General features: G+C 52.9%; 1 protein-coding gene across 9 annotated transcripts in view; it reads left to right on the forward strand.

Moving 5' to 3' along the window:
• Nucleotides 1-2,911: 2,911 nt before the first annotated feature.
• TRAF3IP1 (TRAF3 interacting protein 1) overlaps nucleotides 2,912-22,867 on the forward strand; it is a 58,217-nt gene continuing 38,261 nt past the window's right edge. For 2 of the 9 annotated variants that reach the window (XM_072961957.1, XM_072961958.1), the window contains exons 1-10: nucleotides 2,912-3,181; nucleotides 6,460-6,528; nucleotides 6,953-7,114; nucleotides 9,732-9,875; nucleotides 9,979-10,431; nucleotides 11,891-11,962; nucleotides 12,897-12,972; nucleotides 15,339-15,440; nucleotides 16,876-16,971; nucleotides 20,961-21,062. In XM_072961957.1, the coding sequence (XP_072818058.1) occupies nucleotides 3,059-3,181; nucleotides 6,460-6,528; nucleotides 6,953-7,114; nucleotides 9,732-9,875; nucleotides 9,979-10,431; nucleotides 11,891-11,962; nucleotides 12,897-12,972; nucleotides 15,339-15,440; nucleotides 16,876-16,971; nucleotides 20,961-21,062 (1,399 nt within the window). In that variant the 5' untranslated portion in view covers nucleotides 2,912-3,058. Of the gene's footprint in view, nucleotides 3,182-6,459; nucleotides 6,529-6,952; nucleotides 7,115-9,731; nucleotides 9,876-9,978; nucleotides 10,432-11,890; nucleotides 11,963-12,896; nucleotides 12,973-15,338; nucleotides 15,441-16,875; nucleotides 16,972-19,366; nucleotides 19,421-20,960; nucleotides 21,063-22,867 lie in introns of all 9 variants that reach the window. The other 7 variants (XM_072961961.1, XM_072961962.1, XM_072961964.1 and 4 more) reach the window with 5 other exon arrangements.

A 22,867-nucleotide genomic window follows, 5' to 3' on the forward strand; every position in this document is an offset into this window, starting at 1 on the left:
GAGTGTCTGTTGAGAAGGCAGGGTCCTTGGGGTCAGAGGCCAGGGGCAGTGACCTCCCCGAGTTCCTCCTCCACCCCCGCTCAGGTCAACCCCAGCCTCTGTTCAAAGCTCAGAACAGGGTGTTCCTATTGGGAGCTGCTGGGCCCCCGGTTGGCCACGTGAACACGTGGAGGAAGAGGTCTGGGTGGGACACTCCAGCTCTTGGACACCACAGCAGCCTTGGCATCTGTGCAGCCCCTGAGGGGCCTTCTTGGCCACCTTATGCCAGTAAAGTCCCCTTCCCTCTCTCCCTAACACCTGGAGGGCAGGGAGCTGGTGCCTCATTGTCTAAGGGCTTAATCATCTCAGAGCTTTGGGTCAAACTTCATGCACAAAGGGCCCACCATGAAGAAGTACACAGTCTCACTATGGCCCCCCTTTTAAAAGACTTTCAAGGGGCCTGAGGTGGGGTCGGGTGGTGGGCGGGAAGGGGAAGGAAAGGAGTTAACATCGCTTGCCATTGCAAATGTGAAGTATTACTTTCAGCGTAGGTGGGGACGCTCAGAAACAACAAGGCAGCTGGGAAACGATTTAAATCTTCTTTTTGGAGTTTGATGAACTGTTTAAGAATTAATGTTTATTTTTGGGAAGCAGGATATGTGGGTGATAAAGATAAGTGTAGGGGTGACCAGGAGAGTAACAGGAGCCTGGGAGCCCTGGAAGGAGCCTGTTTCACAGTGTCCACCATCACCCTGGACTGTTCCAAGGGACCAAAGTGCCGAAGGCCACAGTGGGCTGTCCTGCCAAGGTCCTGGGTTGTGAATCTGGACAGGAGAACCCAGATTCTGGGAGAAAAAGGGGATGGATGGGAAGACGAAAGCTCCCATGTGTAGAGAGTGGGATTTCCAGAAAGGAAGATTTGATAAGTCAGTGGTCAGAAGATGGAGGTGCGCTGGCTGAGGGGTGGACCTGGATGCTCGGAAGCAGGGTTACTAACTGAGGCCCACTCAGGAGGGGATCTCTCTTAGGGTACAAGTTTCTGGGGGCTTTTTTCCCCAAGGACCATGGAATAGGTCTATACAGGGAGTGTTGTCAGATTCCTTCCCTCATTGATTGTCACCTCCAGACTTCTCCCAGCCTCTCAGTAAAGTCTCTCACAGCCAGCCCACCTGCATGGCAGAGTGCAGAAAGAAGTGAGGTTGACACTGCTGAAAGGAGGTGGCCCTGGCTGTTCACCTGGCCTCTGGCTAGGTACCCAATGCTCACATGGTCTCAGATGCAGTTAGCAGCAGAGAGAGTGATGGTCCCAGGAGCACTGAACAGCAGTGGATGCTGGGGTGGTTGCCTTCTAGCAGGTACGTAGTCCTACATGAAATCCCCAGAGCCCAGATGGTTCTCAGCACATAGCAGTGATTCAATAAATGCCTGAATGATACTTTATGGGCTATCTTCACCAAATATATATGAACGTCCAAAAAGTACAAACGCTCAAGAAAAATGTTCAAAATCAGTAATCAACAGAGAAATGAAAATTAAAACCACAATAAGATATCAATACATACCTACTAGAATGACTAAAATTAAAAAGACTGACATCTCAGGTGTTGGCAGGGATATGGAGCCACTGGGAATCTCATATACTGTTGGTGGGAATGAAAAATGGTGCAGACACTTTAAAAACAGTATGGTAGTATCCTGTAAAGTTACGTATATTCTTATCATACAAGCAGCAATCCTATCCCTAGGTATTTATCCAAGGGAAATGAAAACTTATGTTCATCCAGAGACTTGTATGTGAATGGTCTTAGTAGTGCTATTCATAAATAATAAAAAAAACCGAAAGCAGGTCCAATGTCCATCAACTGGTGAACAGACAACAAAATTGTACTAGAGAATACTACTCAGCTCCAAAAACGGAGGACACATGGAGGAATCTCAAAACATTACAAGAGAAAGAATTACACACAAAAGACTGTGCACTGTATGATTCCACTTACATGAAACTCTAGAAAAGGCATGATTATAAAGACAGAAGGCATATCAGTAGTTGCCTGGGGCTGGGGTGTGGGAGGAGCTGGATTGCAAATGAACAGGAAAAATGTTTTAGGGTACAAGAACTGTTCAGTCTCTTAATTGTGGTGGTGGTGGTAACATAATTGTATATTATCACCAAAACGCATCAGGCTGTGCACTTAAAATGGCTGAATTTTACTGTATGCCAATAATAATGAAATACAAGTCTTAAGTTAAAAACCCTTCACATCTAGATACATCATGGGAAAAAACAGACAAAGAAGAAGAGCATTGAAAACGATAAAAATGAATGTACATAAAAGTTATAAAGGTATCCACTAGAAGAACTAAAGCTTCAACATTGCCAGAAGGATCTGCAGTGAGCCTGTGCCTGGCGGCTGGGAGGCCTGTGGGACAGAACCACAGACGCCTGGCAGCACAAGGGCGCGGCATCGTCCTGGTCACAAAGCCCCGGCGCATCACTTGGTCCTCATCGCCCTGACAGTTAGGGCGGCTGACACGTATTATCCCTGTTTTACAGTAACCGAAACAGAGTATCGGAGAAAAGGCGTTACTCGCCCAAGAAGCCATATTGAGTTACACACAGGATAGGTTTCTAGTCCGTGTCTTTCGAAAAAACTTAGTTCGGTCCCTTGACATCTGTGAGCCAGGCGGCACGAATCTGGGAAGCTGCGCTGCTGCGAGCCAGCCCTCGGGCGCCGTCCTCCAGCGCGGGCGCACATCCTTCTCCCGCGGCTGCAGCGAGGGGAGGGGACCGGGCGCCGTCCTCCCGCGGGGAGGCGGAGGCAGCGCCGCCAGCGACGCGCCCGTGCGCGCGCGCAGCCGGGCAGGGGGCGGGCGCCGCGGCGCGTCCGTTGCTAAGGCCGCGCCGCCCTGGCGACCGGGGGCCGCGGCCCCGCGCACGCGCCTTGGCGCACTCCGGTGCACTGTGGGATGGAAACGCGAGCGGCGCGTCGAGGCCGGAGCGGGCGGCGGCGGCGAGGCCGGCGGCGGCCGGGGAGCGGGGCTTAGGCTCGGGGGCCGGCCGGGCTCGGGCGGCGCCGCCATGAACGCGGCGGTGGTGAAGCGGACTCAGGAGGCTCTGGGGAAGGTGATTCGGAAGCCGCCGCTGACGGAGAAGCTGCTGAACAAGCCCCCGTTCCGCTACCTGCACGACATCATCACGGAGGTGGGCGCCGGGCCGGGGCCGGGGGTCCGGGTGCGGGTCGCGGGCCCCGGCCGAGTACGGATCGGGACCAGGGTGTGGGCCAGGGTCCTGGTGTGCGGTCCGGGTGCGGGCCAGGGGTCAGGGCCCGCGTGGGGTCGGGGTGCCGGCCGGGGCTCGGGTGTGGGTCGCGATAAGGTTGTGCGCGACGGTCCGGGTGCCGGCTGTAGTGCGGGTCCGGGTCGGGGATCAGTGTCGCTGTGGGAGTCGAGGGCCCCGGTGGGGGTCGGGGGTCGGGGGTCGGGGGTCGAGATCAGGTCTGGCGTCAGGGTCTGACCTCGCGTGGCTGAGCGCGGCCCCTGCCCTAGGAGCTTGGCCTGGCGGGACCGATGACCCGGCCAGATTCTGCAGTGCCACTGCTCACACTCCTGCGCTCACCTTCTCACCATGTGCATGGGCTGTTTCTCGCAGGGAGTCGCCCAGCCCCTTAGGGAACATTCTTCTTTCTTTCCAGCCTACCCATTTATCTCTTAGAGATCTTCTACTCTGCTTGGCAGAGCTGTTTCTGTGATTTTTTCCCCCTGCAGTGTCTTGCAGATGAAGAGTGCTAGGAAATCCTGGAAGAATGAAATTATTCTTTTTTAATACCACCCCACCACCCGCCAAATTTCCTGCCACTTGTTCCTCATAGTGATCACCACATACTGGATGCTTAATATACTTGGGGGTGAATTTATTGAAGGTGTTTGTACGGGGACCTGAAAAAGAAAAAAACTATAAAAGAGCGGGTTAGTATTTGCTGATGAACAGCAGAGCCTGTCTTGAGATTGGTGGTAACTTTCCCCCACGGGATGGTGAGTTCCTGAGTGATGCAGAGCATCACTTGTTTGTTGGCATATCCTAGGTGAGCCGCACTGGGCACGTCCACAGAGGGTGCACAGCAAACATTCATTGTTGAGCGGACTTTGCCGAGGCTCCTGTAACCCAGGGTGGCAGCAGCCATTTCCATGGTGCGCCTGAGTGCGATGTTGACCTGGGGAGCTCAGCCATGCTCTGTGGGAATTAGGAATCAGTTTGAACTTGCAGGTGTCTGGGGCTCCTACTCTCGCCCCATGTTGGTCCTTAAATTTCACTTCTCACTCTTTCCAACAGGTTCGGTGTCTTACTCTCCCTCACAAACTTTGCTTTACTCGTTTTTTTTTGCCATCTCAGCTTGTAACGTGTGTCTCTCTGTGTTAAAAACCCTGGTGGTGCTTACAGATCTCTAGAATCCCGCCCACATCCCAAGGGCTGTCTTGACTGGCCTCCTCCTCCTAGGCCAGTGCAGCACCTACACCTCCCTGGGCAGTGTTTGGGGAAGAGACTGCTGTGTGGAGAGCCTGCTGGGAGCTGGGCCTTGAGCTGCAGCGCCTCTGCCCTGTGCAGCAGGCAGGTAGCATCCTCCCAGGAGGATCAAGTCACTTAGGTAGGAGGTGAGTGGCCGACTACCATGATTGCTGCCCCAGCCTCACACTTTTATTCCCTGTGTTAGTCTTGTCTCCTCACTGAAGGGGAGAGCCAGGAAGGAGGCGGGAGGGGCATACCTCATCCTGTGGGTCTTGGTGTGGCCTTGAGCTCATGGTGGCTGCTGTTCCCACCTCCTGAAGGGTCGGAAGGAAGAGGACCATTCAGGCAGGAATGATTTGGTTGGCCAGGCAGCCAGGTTGTGGAGAAGGAGTTTGGGTTCTCAACCAGGATCCACTGTTCTGCTCTTTTCCCCACAGGTTTTTCCTAATCTAATATCAAAATTAATTATTCTACCTGTGTAAAGATCAATGCATTAATTGCCACCTACCTGATAAAGATGTTAGGATGACTGACATATTGGAGAGCACTTTCAGGTAATATGTGAAGATCCTCTTGTGAAAATTCTCTGCTGCCTGAGTATTGTACTCAAATCTCCATGTTAGTATTTTAGCTACTGCTAAACCAACTCAGCCTCTTTCATAAACTGAAGAATTGATTCTGTGAAATTAATGTCTCTTGTTGCTTAAAATTATTGCTCACAGCTGTAACTGCCAGCACACTGGAAGAATGTTAAAAGGAGCAAAATGAGAAAGTTTCAGGAATGTTAAATGCAGGATACTCTTAATATTCTGCCTGTTTTATCAGAAAAAATAATACCACAGCTGTTAAGTAGTTTGACGAGGAATGAAATCTAGCTTAATTGATAGCTAGCCGTATCTTGGTCTCAGAGGAGAAGCCCAATATAAGGGCGATACTGTCTTTTCTTTTTTTCTTTTAACACGTCTTATGGTAACAAATGCTCTTTACATCTGACCCAGGACACACATATAGGAATAGTCATCCTTACTGCATACAGTGCAGTGTAATATTTTCTTTTCTGTTTCATGGGAAAAAAAAAAGCTTATTGCTACTGATTACATGGATTTTATAGTGACCTACCACATTTTGAAAGCCTCTGGTCTGAGAGAACCCAGGGCCCTGGCCGTGTCTAGGGGTGGCGAGGAGCAGAGAACATCACCCCAAAAGCTGGACCGAGGGGTATTGGAAGATCCAGGTTGATGGAGGAGAGGGAGAGATCGGGGGAGGACAGAAGTGATGCAGCCAGAGCACCCCCCAGTCCCAGGAAGCGAGCAGCACCCAGGTGGGGAGAAGCCCAGGCTGAGAAGCCCCTCCTCCCCAGATGCATGCCCTGCACTGCCCTGAGTGCCCCTGTAAGCCGCCGCTCCTGCTTTCGGACCTCTCGGGGCCTCCTCATGGTCCTTAGGCTAAGTCCTTACTCCTGAATGGCTTCGAAGGCCATCTGGGTTGGGCCCTACTGACTCTCTGGTCTCAGGCTCTTGTCCAGACTTGTTCTTGTCCCTTGACCAGGACCGTCTTGGCCCCGGACCTTGTGGGGACTGTTTCTTTTGTTGGCATGTGCTTCCTTGAAACCTGCCCCCCTGACTCCCCTTCTCCTGTGAGCTTCTGGTCTCAGTTTAGGTACGGTTTCTCCCGGGAAGTGCTCCCTGACACCCCCAGGCGCCTCCTGCAGTTGGGTTAGGGGTGATCCTGTGCTCCCTCAGCACCTGTCGGGGCCATAGCGTTGACCTGTCCTCACCGCCGGACTGCCTTCTGTGAGGACTAGGCAGGGCTTTGCACGGGAGGAGGCCTCGCATGCGGTATAGACAGTCAGTTGTTCGTTGAGTGAGTGAGTGGCATCCTGGGTGTGGATAGAGGTTGACAGCCCTTCGTGTGGGGCGGTGGTGAGCAAGCTGTCCCGTGGGGTGCTGACCACAGTGTTGCTTTGTCTCTTGAAGGTGATTAGGACGACCGGTTTCATGAAGGGCCTCTACACGGATGTGGAGATGAAGTCCGATAATGTTAAGGTAGGTGTAAGCGTCCTCCCCTTGGGGGTGGGGTTTTGTGAGCTGTGCTCCGTGGCAGCGCGGGTGGCAGCGCAGGTCAGCTGGTGTGTGGCTGGAACACCAGGCTGGTTACCCCTGGAATCTCTGTGCCCCTCCCTCATTTCCTGTTCTCATTTGCAGCAACTGCATATCATGCTAATCTCATCCTGGAGGAATGGAGCTAGTGTCTCAAAGGTTAATGCTAGCCCAGCACCTAAAATTAAAAGCTTTATTGAACTTTTTTTTTCTAAGTTGTTGTTAGAAAGAGTCAGTATTTCTAAATTTGTCCTACATCTAAAAATAGCTGTTTATCTAGACAGGAACTGTGCCTGTTAAACATACGGAGGATAACGCAAACTCTTTTGCAAGTATTTTAGTATTTGTGTTTTAAATGGAAATCTTTCAGGATAAAGATGCAAAAATTAGCTTCCTTCAGAAGGCCATAGACGTGGTGGTAATGGTCTCTGGAGAGCCACTGTCGGCAAAGCCAGCTCGGATTGTGGCGGGGCACGAGCCTGAAAGAACCAACGAGCTGCTGCAGAGAATCGGGAAGTGCTGTCTCGGCAAGGTAGCGCCCCCGCCCCGGGCTGGGAACTGCCGGCTGCGGCTGCGGGGGGGGGGGGGGGGGGGGAGGACCGCCAGACCGGGAGGGCGGGCCCCCTAACGTGGCGGGAGGGGTTTAAGGACTGGGTTCTAACCCTGGGCTTGGAGTCTGCTCCCACCTCTTCTGGAGCCTCGTAGTTTAAAACCGTAAAGTGAAGCAGGTGAGGGCCGTTATGCACAAGATCTTCAGACTGTGAGTATAAAGCAGGGGCCCCATGGCGCCTTGCCTGCTCTGGGAGGCTGGAGGTCGCGTGCCCGGCCTTCCAAGCCCTTGTTCCTTCTCCTTTTGGGCCTCCTTTCAGAGCAGGTCTCCACCAGGGCCCGGGTGGCCGGAGGAGCTGCTTTTCTTCATCTTTGGGCTTCTGGGATGTCCCTCTTCTCTGCCTGCCTTTCCAGCCTCGGGGTCGCTTCCCTCCCTCCTCCCCTCCCTCCTCCCCTCCCTCCTCCCTCCCCCCCATTCCTCCCTCCCCAGCTGCTTATTTGCAGAGCTGTGCCGCCTCCAAAGAAATCCAGTTTCACTTGTGCGGGGACCAGTTTTATTGCTTCCCAAGACGCTCACCGTGGGCTAGAATCTTGGCTTCTCTGGCCTCACAGCCCAGCCGGGGCCATTGGAGAGGGCTGTCCCAGAGCCTGCTTTCTTTGTGGGCTCGGAGCAGCACCCGAGGGGAGCAGAGCTGGACCTTTATCAAGGCATAGAGCCCTGTGGCCCTGACTGGTGGTGGGCTGGGGGCTCACCTTCAATGTTACCAAAATGGCAAATGTGGGTTTCAACTCGCATGGCAGCCGTGGGAGGTGGGGCGTGGAGTCGGAGTCGAGAGCGCCTCGCCTTGGGCTGGGTCCAAGCTTTGGTTACGCTGAAGCTGATTTCGCCAGTGTGCTGGCCTCTGTCCCCAGCCCCCACCCCCGGGTCCTTCCCGTTGCTCATCTTTCTAAAAAGCAAAGCTGACTTGTCTTCCTGCAGATTCCTTTGCCCCCAGGCCTGTAGTGGCTCACGAGGCCCCTGGACGCTGGCTGCTGCCTCCTGTGCCCTCTCTGCCCTCTCCTCTGTCCCTTCTTCTGTCCCCTCCTCTATCCCCTCCTCTGTCCCCTCTTCTGTCCCCACCTCTGTCCTCTCCTCTGTCCCCTCCTCTGTCCTCTCCTCTGTCCCCTCTTCTGTCCCCTCCTCTGTCCTCTCCTCTGTCCCCTCTTCTGTCCTCTCTGTCCCCTCCTCTGCCCTCTCCTCTGTCCCCTCGTCTGTCCCCTCCTCTGTCCTCTCCTCTGTTCCCTCTTCTGTCCCCTCCTCTGTCCTCTCCTCTGTCCCCTCTTCTGTCCCCTCCTCTGTCTCTTCTTCTGTCCCCTCTGTCCTCTCTGTCCCCTCCTCTGTCCTCTCCTCTGTCCCCTCCTCTGTCCCCTCCTCTGTCTCCTCTTCTGTCCCCTCCTCTGTCCCCTCCTCTGTCCCCTCGTCTGTCCCCTCGTCTGTCCCCTCCTCTGTCCCCTCCTCTGTCCCCTCTTCTGTCCCCTCCTCTGTCCCCTCCTCTGTCCCCTCCTCTGTCCTCTCCTCTGTCCCCTCTTCTGTCCCCTCCTCTGTCCCCTCCTCTGTCCTCTCCTCTGTCCTCTCCTCTGTCCCCTCCTCTGTCCCCTCCTCTGTCCTCTCCTCTGTCCCCTCTTCTGTCCCCTCTTCTGTCCCCTCCTCTGTCCTCTCTGTCCTCTCCTCTGTCCTCTCCTCTGTCCCTTCTTCTGTCCCCTCCTCTATCCTCTCCTCTGTCCCCTCTTCTGTCCCCTCCTCTGTCCTCTCCTCTGTCCCTTCTGTCCCCTCCTCTATCCTCTCCTCTGTCCCCTCTTCTGTCCCCTCCTCTGTCCCCTCCTCTGTCCTCTCCTCTGCCCCCTCCTCTGGTCCTTTTCCCTCATCTCCCACGTGCACTCACCCCGCGAGCGCTCCCGCCCAGTCCTGCTTCCAAACTCATGGGTCGAGCTGCCACCTCTGCAGCCCTGTGGGACTGGCTCCTCTTCCTGGAGCCCCTTCATGACAGCACACTGGCTTTTGATGGTTGTATTTGGGCGTCTTGCCCGGTGTGTGGCGTGTCCTTGGCCTGCAGTCTGGTGCCTGGCGTGTAGCGGTCACTCGGCGCGTGCTTGCAGGATGAGTGACTGAGTGGACAAGTGAGATTCCTGACCAGAGGTGTTCGGAGGCCCGGATGGCAGCTGCAGAAGGGACTTCTGCATGTGATGGGACCTGAGTGAGATCATTCCATGAGGCTTTTTCAGTGCTGGGCCTCTGTGACCCTGTGCAAAATGTCAGGCATTCGTAGGGTTGTGTGGGTCAGCTTCGGTGTCCTTTAACAACGCACAGCCACACTTGACAACTTGAGGGAGATCAAAGCAGCCTGCATGAAACTTGGGTGGACTCTGCTGCTAATGACTGGGGTGCAGAGGGGACAGTTACAGGAGATGCTGTGACAACATTTCCTTTTAGCGTTTTATCCTTTGAATTTCACTGATAGACAACCCATTTAATGAGCTGTCTTTGATTATTGACACTCGTATTTGTTAACTGTACCAATTTCATCATCATCTTGCATTTTATTTTCTCATGTTGGGACAAGCTCTCCAGTGACGATGCAGTGAAGAGAGTGTTAGCCGGAGAGAAGGGGGACACGAAACGAAGGCCCTCCCTCACATTGAAGCCTCAAGAATTGGATAATAAGAACGCAAGGGAAGAAGAGCCCAGGGTCCCTAAAGACAAAGAGGTGAATGCAAGTTACACGCGTCCGAAAATGAAATAAAGAGGCTTTTTGTGGTTCAGGGAGATGTTTATTAGTGATACTATTATCTGGCTTTCTTTCCCCCCAGGATAGAAGAAACTCTGAAGTCAACGAGAGAAGTACCAACAGAGAGGGAAAACGGAAGGAGGAAGTGGGAGGAGAGAGCAAGCCGAGAGAGAGGGACCGGGACAAGGAGAAGGCCAGGGAGAGTGACCGGGAGCGACAGAGGGAGCCCGAGAGAGACAAGATCCGCCAAGGGGAGAGAGAGAGAGCCAAGACCCGGGCCAGGCCGGAGAGGGACAGGGACCGGGACAGAGGCAACAGAGACCGGGACAAGGACGCGGACTGGGAGAGGGAACGGAAGAATGAGGCAGGAAGGGAGAAAGAGCGGTGGAAAGACCGGGAGAGAGAGCGTGAGCGAGACAAGGGCAGGGACCGGGACAGGGACCGGGACCGGGACCAGCGGAGGGTGAGAAACGGGGAGCACGCCCGGGACCCCGACAGGGAGAAGAGCCACGAGCATGAGAAACCAGAGAAAAAGGTGAGTCCTGTTTGAAAACCTGGCCTGTAACGAGGAAGAGCTTATGTTATGCCGGAAAATGACTTTGGTCCTCGTTGTTGTGTGATCAGGGAACTGAATTTCTTTGTCACCAATTTAAAGCTATGACAGTCTTGGATTCCTGGCAGAAACCCAGAGAGAGACAGTAGCTTCTGCCGGGTCCCGTGAGCGCGCCCGCGTTTCCTGCCTGCGCCGCGCGCGTCTCGGGTGTGTTTCTGAGGACGGGGAGCGGTGTTAACAGGCAGCCCCTGTGGGGGTGGCTCTCAGGGCCTGGGCCTGGCTGTGTTTATTGAGGATTGGGGCTGCTTTTGAAGTCTCTGAGGCCTTAGCAGAAAAGTACAATAAGACCTCAGTTAACTGAATTTTGTTTAATTAAATTTTCAGGTAAGTTTAGGATTGTCCAAAATCCTTTTGGTTTCCGACAGCGTTTTCTAAATGTGCAGGTTATTTTGGACTCGCATAGATAGGATAAGTCTCTTGTCAGGGCTGACACTACAGACACCCGGTCTCGTGGGACATCACGTAACTAAAGTGTCCTGGGAAGGTCACAGAAATCCGCTGGTCTCTAGCTGCTGGAAGGAGGATGCCGAGGTCTGGAAAGGTTCACGGTCTGCCCCCGTGAGGCGGCCAGACGGTGAGGGGCCAGGCCTGGGCCCTTCCCTGCTGCCCAGGCAGCCCGCTTGTTCTGTGGCCTTGCGTGGCAGGTGTGCGGCCCCAGGAGGAGAGTGGGCCCGCTCCAGGGCGTTCCTGGGGGACCCTGGGGTTCCGAGTAGTGAGGAAGCCCGGTACCTTCATGATTAAGTCATGAGGACACTGAGTCGCTGGACTGTGGAGCAGGCGCCTCTGCTTTTCAGCCCCCACGGAGGAGGCGCGCAGTTCTCGTAGCCCTTCTGCTCCTTGCATTGAGAGGTGAAGGTGTGAGGCTTTCTCAGGGGCTGACTTAACGTGTTCACACTTTCCGCTTGGCTTGTTTTGAGAGAGCTTTCCTGATGCAGATCTGAAGCCTTTGCTCGTGAGGAACCACTCCATCTAGAAGTCGCCCCGCGCTCAGAAGCTGGGGGCAGGGCGTTTCCTCTGGGTGTCGGAGGGTTCTTTTCCCGCCTTCCCTTGTTTCCAGGCTCCCTGCGTGTCACCGGAATGGGTCGGAGGAGTCTGGCCTGGTGTAGGCGTCCCGTGTGCCTGGGAAACACTCTCCCCAGGGTTTCCTGCGAGGCCCCGCCTCTGCCGCCCTTGACCCCCTTGTCTGCCCTGAGGGGATGCGGCCTTGGAAGGGCCTTTGGGGTCCAGGCAGCGTAGCAACCACAGGGGTTGGGGCTGGAGTGGGACGTGCTCCTGCAGGGGGTTATCCTCTTATTGGTCACTGTCAGAGAACGTGGCTTGATGTGTTTTCAGACTTGAGCAATTCTAGAGTTTGAAAAAAATTTTTTTTTCTTCCTTATAGTCATCAAGTGCAGGAGAGATGTCTAAAAAGTTGTCAGATGGATCTTTTAAAGACTCCAAAGTTGAACCAGAGGTAAACTTTATAATTTTAAGAGAAGTAGCTGGGATAGTAACTGGTGTCCACGGAGACAGGGAGGAGTGCGTGCGTGGGTCCGTCTCTGTTGTGCCATGAAAGTGATAATTTAAATGGTTTACTGCCTATGAAATAGACGGGTGTGTTTATCCTGTTTCTGTGGTGGTTCCCTGGTCTCCTTGTGCCTTTATCTGACAAGTCTGCGTGGTGTAGAGGTGGAGGGTGCAGGTGGCATTTAGGATGAGTCTGGGAGGGGATTAAGTCACCCGGCAGGCCAGGAAGGGAGGGCCAGCTGGAGCGACCCCTGCAAGCTCTGCCTGGCCTGGGCGGGACCCTCAGGGTGTCTCCTGTGGCTGGGCCCCGCTGGGGAGGTTAGACTCACCCCAGCTTCATCCGGCTTGCATTTCAGAAAGCGAAGACGGGCAAGGAGTGGAGCGGAGGCTGGAGGCTGTTTGGGGGCCCTCGTGGCTGCTGCGAGGTGTCGGGGTGGCAGCTGCGCCCTGGTGGGGGGCGGGGCCTGCTGTTTTCTCTGATTTTCGCGCTGTTTAAGCGCATCGTGTGCGTGTTCACTCTCGGAGCTGTTTGCAAACGCACGTAAGTAATTAAGGCCCTTGCAGTGGACCTTGCTGAGTCCTCCAAACGTGCCCGAGAGAACAGCGATTCTCAAGGTATGGCCGGTGGGTTGCTGGCCTTTGCTGGGCTGTACAGAAAAGCGGAAATCTAAATGTAGAAAGAAAGAGGCTTTAGATTTCTTCTAATTCGCTCTCAGGTCTTGAGTGCTCAGCTGCACCAGGTTGGTAACAGTCTCCCCGTTTGAAGGTGGCTGTGAGTGTTTCCTGCTTATTCCTCCTATGGCGGAGCTTGGATAAAGAGTCTGCTCGTGGTATTGCTTGTGGTGCATCAGTTGACTTCTTTTCATTCTCTTTTCTTTAAGACTGAGGTTTCCACTGGAGCATCCAGGTCAGTGACAACAAAGACATCGAAACGGCGATCCAAAAATTCAGTGGAAGGTACTGGAAAATCTGTCGTATAAGAAGCTGGAAGTGTAGATATTAGATTCTTTGCCTGAATCACAGCGTCTGGCAGGAAAAAGCTTCTGTGGCTCCAGAGCAGGTTTGCCGTGAAGGCAGGCTGCGCGAACACGCCAGTGTGTGGCCTGCACACGTGTGCACACGCCCGCACACGCGTGTGCGCTCACACCACCAGGGCCAGAGGAGCTCCTCGTTTAGATCTGTGTTACAGTCTAAAAGACGTGACTGAATTCTGACTTCCCAGCAGCATTTATCAGTTGTCTGTGTTTCGCCGACTTTCTTCTGGCTGGGTAGCTAAATTCAACGCTGCTGCAGGGCAGGCCCATCAGGAGCGTCAGGCTCTTAGACGGATGGTGTTTATTTAAGATGCAGCAGAAGTTATCACTGGGAATCTGAATTCAAACGGGCCTGGCCTGGGGCTTGCCCAGGGCTGGCACCTCATTCTGACAGACCGGTAAGTGGGGAAAGGGTGTCGGCCCACCGCGGGGCAGGACAGCTGGAGGCTTTCCGTGGGAGCACGGAGTTGCTTTGAATGGGCAGTAGGGGTTCTGAAAAATCTTCCTTCTCCTAAATTGCACATGTTAAAGAAGTAGTTGGAATTTTTCATTTGAAAGCTTAACTTAGATGGTAAGTTCCACTCTTTGACAACAATCAATGCTGTAATGAACATTTTTTGTGCCAGAAACTCTCTCTCTCTTTTGGGCGATCTCTTGGAATAGGTCCCCAGAAGTGTAGTTACTGGCACAAAGGGCACAGCCGTGTTCAGGGGTTAGCTGCAGAGCACCACCACCTGTCCCTTGTCCCCCACACCCTCTCCCGGGATTTGTTTTAAAGGCTTGCTGATTTTGACAGTTGGAAAACACTGGGAGTCTGAGTTCTTAAACTGCACTAGGTCCCTCTGCATTAAGGGCATCTGCCAACTTTAAAATAAGTATTTGTGTCTTACATTTTTTCCATTTTTTTCTTACTGCATTTGATTTCTGGCTTGCCTAGGTGTTTAATTTTTATGGACTGTAAGGTGCCAGTCTTTTACATATATATATATTTTTGGCAGTTTGTCCAGAGATTTGAGAGATGAAGATTTGTGTTTTCTCAAGCGTTTTTCTATTTAATCTTTTTGGTTGTCTCTCATTTTAATTCACGGTGTAAAACGAGGCTCTGAGTTTATTCATGGTTTCAGGATAGCCCGCCAGGCCCCCCACGTCAGCTGCTGGTGGCTCCCTTCCCTCCTGCCCTGTGACCCCCCCGTGCCTTTTGGAGTCTGGAGTCTGGTTGGTTTGTTTTTGTCTTTATTTCACTGTTCCTGTTTTACTGCTTGTTCCCTGTCATTTTTCTTTTCAAAAAAACTTGTAAGCCATTTTATTTGCTCACTCTTCCATATGTATTTTACAGTCACTTCATGAGCCCACGAATCCCACCTCCCACAGAGCAGACAGACTTACTGGGGTGCGCTTGGACTTGGGTTAAGCGTAGGCGTTTGTTGTTCTGGGAAGTCGGGTTCCCCTACTTTCAGGTTACACAGGGGTCCCCTCCTCTCCCGGGAGGACGTGTATGCTGGTGCTGGGGAGTGTCTCTCTGTCAAGGGTTGCTCAGGTGTTTGTTTTCTTTTTTGGAAATGGTGTCTTTCTTCCACTCATTTATTTTTAGTGATTATTGTTGGAATGTAGAAGCTGTATTGATTTTTGTAGCTGTACCTTAAATCTAGCATTATTTTGAATCTTAAACCATAATAGTTCTGCTGATTTTTTTTTTTTCTAAGCCGACAGTTGTATCATCTGCTTTTGTTTTCTAATAACTCAGGATGTTTGCGTCTGAGTTACTGGTGAGCCTGTGCTGTAGCATTCCTTTTATACAGTCTTGAAGAGCTCTGATTATTGCAGATTGCTAGATTTGTGACATTAAGATTTACTGAGCTGTCAACAAACTGGTGAACTCTTTTCTCCCCTGCTGCTCCTTGAGCACTGACCTCACCCCGGGTCCCCCACCCTGTCACACTGCCCTGCTTCCGTGGGTGGCATCTGGGGATTTGTGTCCAGTGCCCGGAAGGTGTGAGAGATGCAGGCCCTTGTGTTCCCACCACAGAGATAAGCCTGTGTTCACCAGAGAGTGGGGGGTGTCACGTTTGTTAGACGTGCTTAGACTCTTAAAGCCCTTCTAGAATCCCTGTGGGATCCACAAAACATTCTACACGGGAATATGGTAATTTGTGCTCACTCTTAACTAGTGTGCTGTAGCAGAACTAAAGCACTTCGAGTCAATGAGTGATTTTAATTTCACGTGTTTGATGCTATGCAGCGTTACAGATTAAGTTTCATGCGTATTTTCATTGTGCAATTTCATGTCAGGAAGAAGGGACTCTAGAACCAGTGAAAATAGTCTCTCCCCTGAAAAAGAGCGTGACTCTTCCTCCAGTAAAGCTAAGAAGCAACGCGCAGCAAAGCAGCTCGGTAAGACTGAGCAGCCCCGCTGGGGGTCGCGAGTGAGTGTTACATGAGGGTTGGGCCCTTGAGCTGCCGGGTCCTTTGCTTCCGTTTGATCCCTGCATGGACGGAGCTGTGGGGCGGGGTGGCCGAGACGCGGCCCTCCCAGATGTGGGGCCCAGGCTCTCGGGCTGGAGGGCAGCAGGGGCCCTGTGGTCCCAGCTGCAGGGCTGCTGTCCCCAGCCGTGTGCAGACTTCAGTCTGACATGGCCCATCTGAACTTTCTTCCCTTTGTCCTGCACATGTTTGTGGAGCCCCCGCCCCACGGAGAGGCAGTCTAGAGGGAGCACCTGGAAGACACGTTAGCTAGTGATGAGACTTTTGAAAGAAAATGAAGCCAAGAGAAGTGGTGGGTGGGTTGTAGGCAGGGAGGGGATGTCTGGACAGAGTTGACTGGGATCAAGGAGCACGTGACCTGCGGGTGTGCAGGAGCGGCTAGAGGCCCTGCGCTGGGGACAGGCTTGCCTGTTCAAGTGACGGGAAGCCCGGTGGTGAGGCTGGAGCAGGGAGGGGGGAGGGAGAGGAGAGGGGGTTACAGGAGGGGGCAGCTGGACTTGTGGTGCCCCGTCTGCCGGGCATCTTTTGCAGTAAGTGAAGTCCCTGGGGTAAGTGAAGTTAAAACTGGAAGGGCGGGGATGGAGGCCAGAGAGCGGTTAGGTGGCTGGTGTGGCATCAGTTGAGAGGCCCTGACGGCTGGGACCCGAGTGTCACTGGCGAGAAGATTGGGGGTAGGATGTTTTTTCGGAAGGGATGACAGGTGTGCTGATGGATTGGCTGGCACCAGTTAGAGAGGGGAGGAATCAAAAGTAGGATTAGTTTTGGGGCAGGATCTGATGCTTCTGTGGTGTCATTTATTGAAGTGCGGACGGCTTTGGGAGGTTGTTGATTGGGTGGCAGTGCCAGGAATTCTATTGTAGATGCACTAATTTCAAGATGCCTGTGAAACATAGATGCACTAATTTCAAGATGCCTGTGAAACAATCAAGTAGAGGTGTTGGGACAACAGGCTGGTTTGTGGGCCTGGAGTTCAGGGAGAGAGTTGGGGAGACTGAAGTTAAAAACGAAAAAATTGGGAGTTCTCAGCATACGACTTTCATACAGTAATTAATCTGGGGGAGCATGGAGCCCAGGATTTGAGGGCCGGACAGGAGGAGGCTCTGGCAAAGGAGACAGAGGCCAACAGGTGGGAGGAGAGTTTGGGGTGCAGGTGTTCCAAGCGCCAACGGAAGAGGGAGGGGTCTTGTCTTTTGAGAAGGAGTCCCGTGGAGGCTGAGAATTGACTGTTGAATTGACAGAACAGTTAGTTGATGATGCTGGTATCAACCCTGGTTAATCCCAACCAAAGCAACCAAATGGAAAAACTTCGGCAATACTTAATCTGTTGTTAACTATTTTATGTCAGGAAAAAAGGAGGATAATATTGCAACTAAAATTTTAGACTCCATAGTGTCTGGATTAAGTAATGAACCAGATCAGGAAACTACAGCTTCAGAAATAGGTAAGAAAAATATATTCTTTAGTTTAAATTCCTCACCACTTTGATATGAAACATTTACGTCTCAGTGTGGTCATAGTTGTTTTTTGTTATTCTAAGCACTGTAATGTTCATCAGAATTTTTTTGTACTGAAGAGCAAAAATGACTTGATGTTCTGTTTGCTTTAATTTGCTAAGTTTTATGATAAAGACAATTAACTCAGCTTTAAGTGAACTTTTATAGGCCTTTCTATGTGTAATGTTTTTGTGTCAAAATCAAAATGCTTTATTTATCTTGCTACTGGAATTTTCCAAAGTGATGTGGGTAGTTAGAGAAATTATCTTTCAGTTCTCTAGCCTGCTCTGCTGTGTTCTGCTAACAAGATGCACCATGTAAGGGTTTTCAGGTGCTTGCTCGTGGTGCCCGGGGACGTTGTCCCTGAGCACACCCTTTTACACGTGCGGCCGCCGTGTTACATTTGGGCATGTCCCTGCCCTGGGACACCGTGCGGTTAGATGTGTGTTTGCAATTTCAGTGGGATAATCCGAGATTGTAGCTGTTGTCTTCTGTGATGTCTGACTAAGTCCTTCAGAACGATTGCAATTCTTGAGTGACCTCTAAGGGAAAATACAGTGTAAATCTTGACTTCAGGGAAAGATAAAGCTTTTCCAGGCTGAAGTTGCCACATGTCTATCTGGTTTTTAAAAATGGTGTAAGGGCGGCTGGAATGACAAGCACGTCTCAGCGTGTGGGGGGTGATTAGGGTTATTAACTGATTTATTAATTAATCATGGAGGCGCTGGGATTGCGCCCAGGACCTCGTGCACGCTAAGCGCGTGCTCTGCCACTGAGCCACGCCCCCCCAGCACGGCTTCTGTGCTCAGGTCTTCCCTTCACCGGTTTCCGCTTTTCTGAGGGGCTGAGTTTGCGAGCCTTCTGCTCCGCCGTTGATTGGGCCAGCGCCGTCTGAAGGGTGACCCGTGGCGCTGCTGCTGCAGGCGGGTCAGCTCGGCGCCTGCTCTAGGTCTGCGCGGGCTGCCTGGGCTGGAGCCGGGTGACTTCTTGCCTCCGGAACCTCTCTTCTCCAAGGCCGCGCACATCGCCGTTCAGCCACATCTTGAGATCGTTCGTTCATTTCTGCGGGAGCTTTTCTCAGGCCCCGGCAGGCTCCTGTCGGGGGGCGGCGGGGCAGCCTTGGACTGCAGGAGACGGGTGGGCGCTGGTGAAGGCTTGGGCGAGGGGCGCCAGGGGGACGCGCTGCCCTTTGCTCCCCAGACCCGCTCCCCGTGCTGTGTTGTCTGAGCCGGCGGAGATTCCTGCCTTGACGATAAATGAGACGGTATCAGTGAAGTGGCTGGTTTGTCACCGGTCGCTTTAGTTTACGGCGGGTTGAGTGGACGCTCATTCTGAGATGGTGCGATGAATTTAAAATGAATTGGGATAGTTCTTTGGACGTGTTAGTACTTTCTAGATCTTTGTCTACAAGTGTGAAAATGATGGAAGCTGTGATCCTCTGAAGAGTGAGTTGGACGCCTTGTGCCAGCTGGTGGCCTTGAGCAGAGTCTTTTAGGCTGGCTGTCCCTGGGTGCCCAAGTGACCCTGGCCCTCCTTTCCCTCCCCGCAGACCCTGCTTCCCGAGTCCTGTCACTGCACGCACCCTAGGCCCCTGTCACCACAGATGTCCTCTTTCCTGCAGTCACTGAACTTCTGGAATTCAGGGCTTGTCGGCAGCTGTTGGGGCCCCTTAACTTCTCAGATTGATTGTGATTCCCGATCCAGTGCCGTCTGGTGGATGGGCCTTCCCGGCCGGCCCGCGACGCTGTCAGGAGGACTCGCCGTTTCAGGTGTACTGAAGAATTCAACGAGGAATTTCTTTCTTTTTCAAAACGTGAATTCTGTCTTGCCCTGCTCGCACTGTAAGGCAGGCTGTCAGAAGTCCCGTTCTTTCTGCCGCTGCCAAGGTTTCCTGGAACGCGACACCGTCCCTCTGTTCAGCTTGGGTTCCCTCATTTCATTTTGTTTTATTGTTTAGACATTTTTATTGTGAAAAATATGGAAGAGCAGAAAGAGCAGAATGACTAACACTTGTGTACCTTTCACTGAGTTTCAGTGGTTCTAGTATCTTCTTGTATTTGCTTCATCTGTAGTGATACACTTTTATGAACAATTTCACAGTATGTTAGAAACATCTTAATACTTGATCTCTAAATAATTCTATCTAAATAGTTCAGCATGCAGCTGAAAAAAATAAAAAAGATACTATTGTTGTACTGAACAGAATTATCTTTCCCTGAGAGCATCTGAAACCCAGGCTGTGTTCTAATTGTCCCCAAAATGTAGTTTTTTTAAAAACCAAGATCTGGTTGAGATGAACACATTGTATGTTTTTTATTATTATTATTCTTTTTGTCCTTTTAGCTTCTTTGAATGTGGAACCCCCTCTTTGTTCTAGCACGGTGACGCTCTGGAGAGGTGAGGTCGCTGGTCTTGTGCAGTGTTACCTCTTCTCTGCCAATTGTTTCCTTGTGGTGTCATTTAATTTATGACACCCCTCTACCCCACCCCACCCCCGCATTTCCATTAGCTCTAAAGCCCTGATGGGATTCAGGTTGAAGAGGTGGCTTTGCCCTCACCCCTGCGTTGGTGCTGCTGGCCCTGCGGCTTGTGCCCCTCAGGGTGCACTTGGTGTCTCTGTGTCCCATGGTGTGATGCGAGGGTCCATCACCAGGCCAGGGAGACCCCTCATTTTAACCCCGGTTATTTGCATTTACACTTAGATACGGTCAGCAGCTCTGCGCGGCTGAACTTTGCACAGAACCCCAGCGGAATGGCCAGGTGCTTGTGCTGCGCCCAGGGCCTGTTGCAGGGGTCGTAACAAATGTTCAAACGACCATCACAGGCCATCAAAAAAAATAAAGAACTTTGAGGAGATAGACTTGTGCAGAGTGTCGCCGGTCTCCTTGAGCCATAGAAGCGATGTGCCTGTGACCCACTGTGCTGGTGGGTCCTGCGCGGCATAGGAGATGTCTGACACTTCCAAGCGCTGTGTGACAACTGACAGCTACCGGGGCGCTTCCTTCTAACCTTGCTCACCTGCAGCTGCCGCGCTTGTGCTTGCTTGTCGGCCTGTTTGTCTGAGAACCTGGCGGTGTTCCAGACGGGAACTTGGGCTGCTGCCTGTGGGATATCCTAAGTAATTAACTGCTTCAGTTGGGCTGTTTAAGTCGGCATCATTTTTATAGATTGAAAAAAATTTCCCTAGAAGATAATGTTGTCTATTTTATGTGGCTCCATTACATAAAGTAAAGCAGTTCTTTGACAGTTAATGACAGTTTAATTCTGACATAAACTAGTTCTTTGAGTACTTTTAAGAAATTATAAGATTGTGTTTCAGGAAGGGGAACATTTTCCCAATTTTATTTTATTTTTGTGTCCTGACTCATTTTAAAGAGTTGCAGGGTGGGGGGGGTGGTCCTTAAGTCACAGGTCAAGTTTCCACCCTGGGTCCTGCCACAGTTCAAAAATCTGTTCGTCCACCATCCTTCCTCTTGTTTTTCATAGGAAAAATGTTCTGTTTCTCAGGTATTAGAATTTTTTCCATTTTTATAAACATTTGCAGCTCAGTCAGTAATCGACACGCAAGGCTTTGGGAGCTTTCACCATGTCTCCGACTGTGTACTAAGCCAGAAATCTTTTTCCTTTTCCTCCTGCTTTCCTGAGGTTGTAACCTGCTTGTAGCTCATCAGCTCCCAGGCCAGGCTGTCGTGGGGAGATGAGGGGAGGCTGGCAGCGTCGATGGTTCTGGGAATGCGGGGCCAGTCTGCCTTGGCTGAGTGGGCTGGGGCCTGCTCACTGGGCGCCCCTTCCCTCTCCTGATCCCAAAGCCACGCCTGGGAGGAATGTTCTGGATGCCTGGTCACCTGGGTTGGGGGGAGCAGAGATAAGCAAGTGCTCGAGTTAACACAGCCTGCAGTGTCCGTCTTAATGACCCATTTTAACTGTCTTACGTCAGGAACGAAAGAAGCTAAAACTAACTCAGCTAGTGTTTCAGACGATAATTCGACTAGTCTGTGGCGTGACAGCACTGAGCCGGAATCCGCAGTGAAGCCCAGAGGTAAGGAGGCCCCGCCGGCCTCTCCCTTCCCGGGGGGTGACCCACAGCGCCCACCGGCGCCTCTTCCCCAAAGGCCTGGCGCGGCCACAGGTCCCGGGGTCTTTGACGCACGTGGAGTCTGGCCCCTTGTTCTTCACGCCGTCAGGACTGAACGTGGCAGATGGCGCTCTTCTTACACAAACCAGAGTAGAACGTTCTTGTCACTGCCTGGTGGCAGAAGGCGCCCATGTCCCCAGTGTGCTCCCTGAGACCAGGCAGCAGAGCCCCAGAAGTCGGAGCTGACCCAAAACCAGTTGCAGGCCCTACTGGGGTCCTGGAGGCTGAACTGAACACCCCCTAGATTTCATGTTCAGAGAGGACTATTAAGCAGCTCAAAGTGCTGCCATGACCATGACTTTTCTATCTGTAATGTTCTGTGAGTGTCTTAAATCGTACCTCAGTGGGATTCTGCTTTCAGCATAATTTCCCCAGCATTCTAAAAAAATCGTGGTAACATATACATTCCAGCCTTTGCTTTTTAAGGCCCTGGAGCTCCTACCAGGCTGGGCAGGGAGCCAGTGCCTCCCAGCTGGCTCAGCGTCTTGCACCCCAGCCCCACGGCTGGCGCCGGTGGCCACAGCTGGACCCAGCCTGGGGTGTTGGGACTGGGGCAACAGGACGTGTGGCCCGGTGAGGGCCAAGGTTTGTCCGTTTGTTCAGACAGGAGATATTTGTTGAAGGCCTACTGTGTGCGGGGCCCTAAGGCAGCGAGGGCATCAGTGAGCAGAGGCCAAGCTGGAGAGCGGTGCCGTGTCTGGGATGGAGGACTCTGCACCTGGGGGCACCTGGAGAGCCCTGGTGTAGGTGGAGGGGTGGGAGTTGGGGCCGGTGGCCATGTTTAGGGAGTTTAGCAGCAGGAAGCTGGTGACATTTTTAGGATAAGTGTCTTCATCATATATTTAGATCCTGTTAATTTGGGCGGCTTAGCAAGCGGAGAGGAGCGGCCTGGGCTGCGGTGGAGTGCTGGGCAGGGGAGGAGCTCCGGCAGCTGAGGCTGAGCTTGGAGAGGGGTAGCTGGCACGACTGATGGCAGGTGGGGAGCCTGGCTGTGGGTGCACTCCCCTGGACCCAGAGGAAGAGGGGGAAGAGGGTGAAGACCGCCTTGGCTCCAGGGTGTGGGAGGAGGCTGAGCTGGTGAAGGGTCTGAGGTGCAGAGCTAGAGGGCCGAGCACCGGGGGGGGGGGGGGGAGGAGTCGGCCGTGCTGGGGACCCGAGGGGCTGGGGACCAATCGGTGAAGTGTGTGGCTACTGTGGGCACTGGCCCTGGGCATCCGCCTCGGGACTCAGTTCCCCCACCTCTCAGTGAACTTTCTGAGCTCTGCCTGCACCCCTCATCTGGCCCCAGCACGGATGGTGTGGGCTTTGAAGGGAGATTGGGGGTTTGGAGCCCAGGGCCCCTGGCCACACAGTGACTCGCATGCGCCGTAGGGGAGGGTCTCTCTTCCTCCTGGGCAACTGCCCCGCGTCTTCTCGCCGTCCCTCCAGAGATGCTGCCCGGAGCCACATCCTCCAGGCCTGTTCTCTGCTGTGTCCCTCTGGGGATGCCTATGTTCCCTACAGACAGGGTCCTGGAGGGCCTGTTGGCTCCTAAGCATGGCCCACTTTAGTGCAGCGTTTGTGGCTGACTGTAGCACCCCATAGGCCACAGGAAACTCTCAGGGTCCTCCTGCCTACAGGCAGACTCGGGTGTTGGAGGGGCGCTCTTTACCGAGCCCACAGGTGCGTCCTCAGGATCACTGGGCCCATCCCTGTAGGCGTGTCTGGAG

The sequence above is a fragment of the Vicugna pacos genome, chromosome 5 (assembly GCF_048564905.1).
Source record: "Vicugna pacos chromosome 5, VicPac4, whole genome shotgun sequence".
Taxonomy (NCBI): Eukaryota; Metazoa; Chordata; class Mammalia; order Artiodactyla; family Camelidae; genus Vicugna; species Vicugna pacos.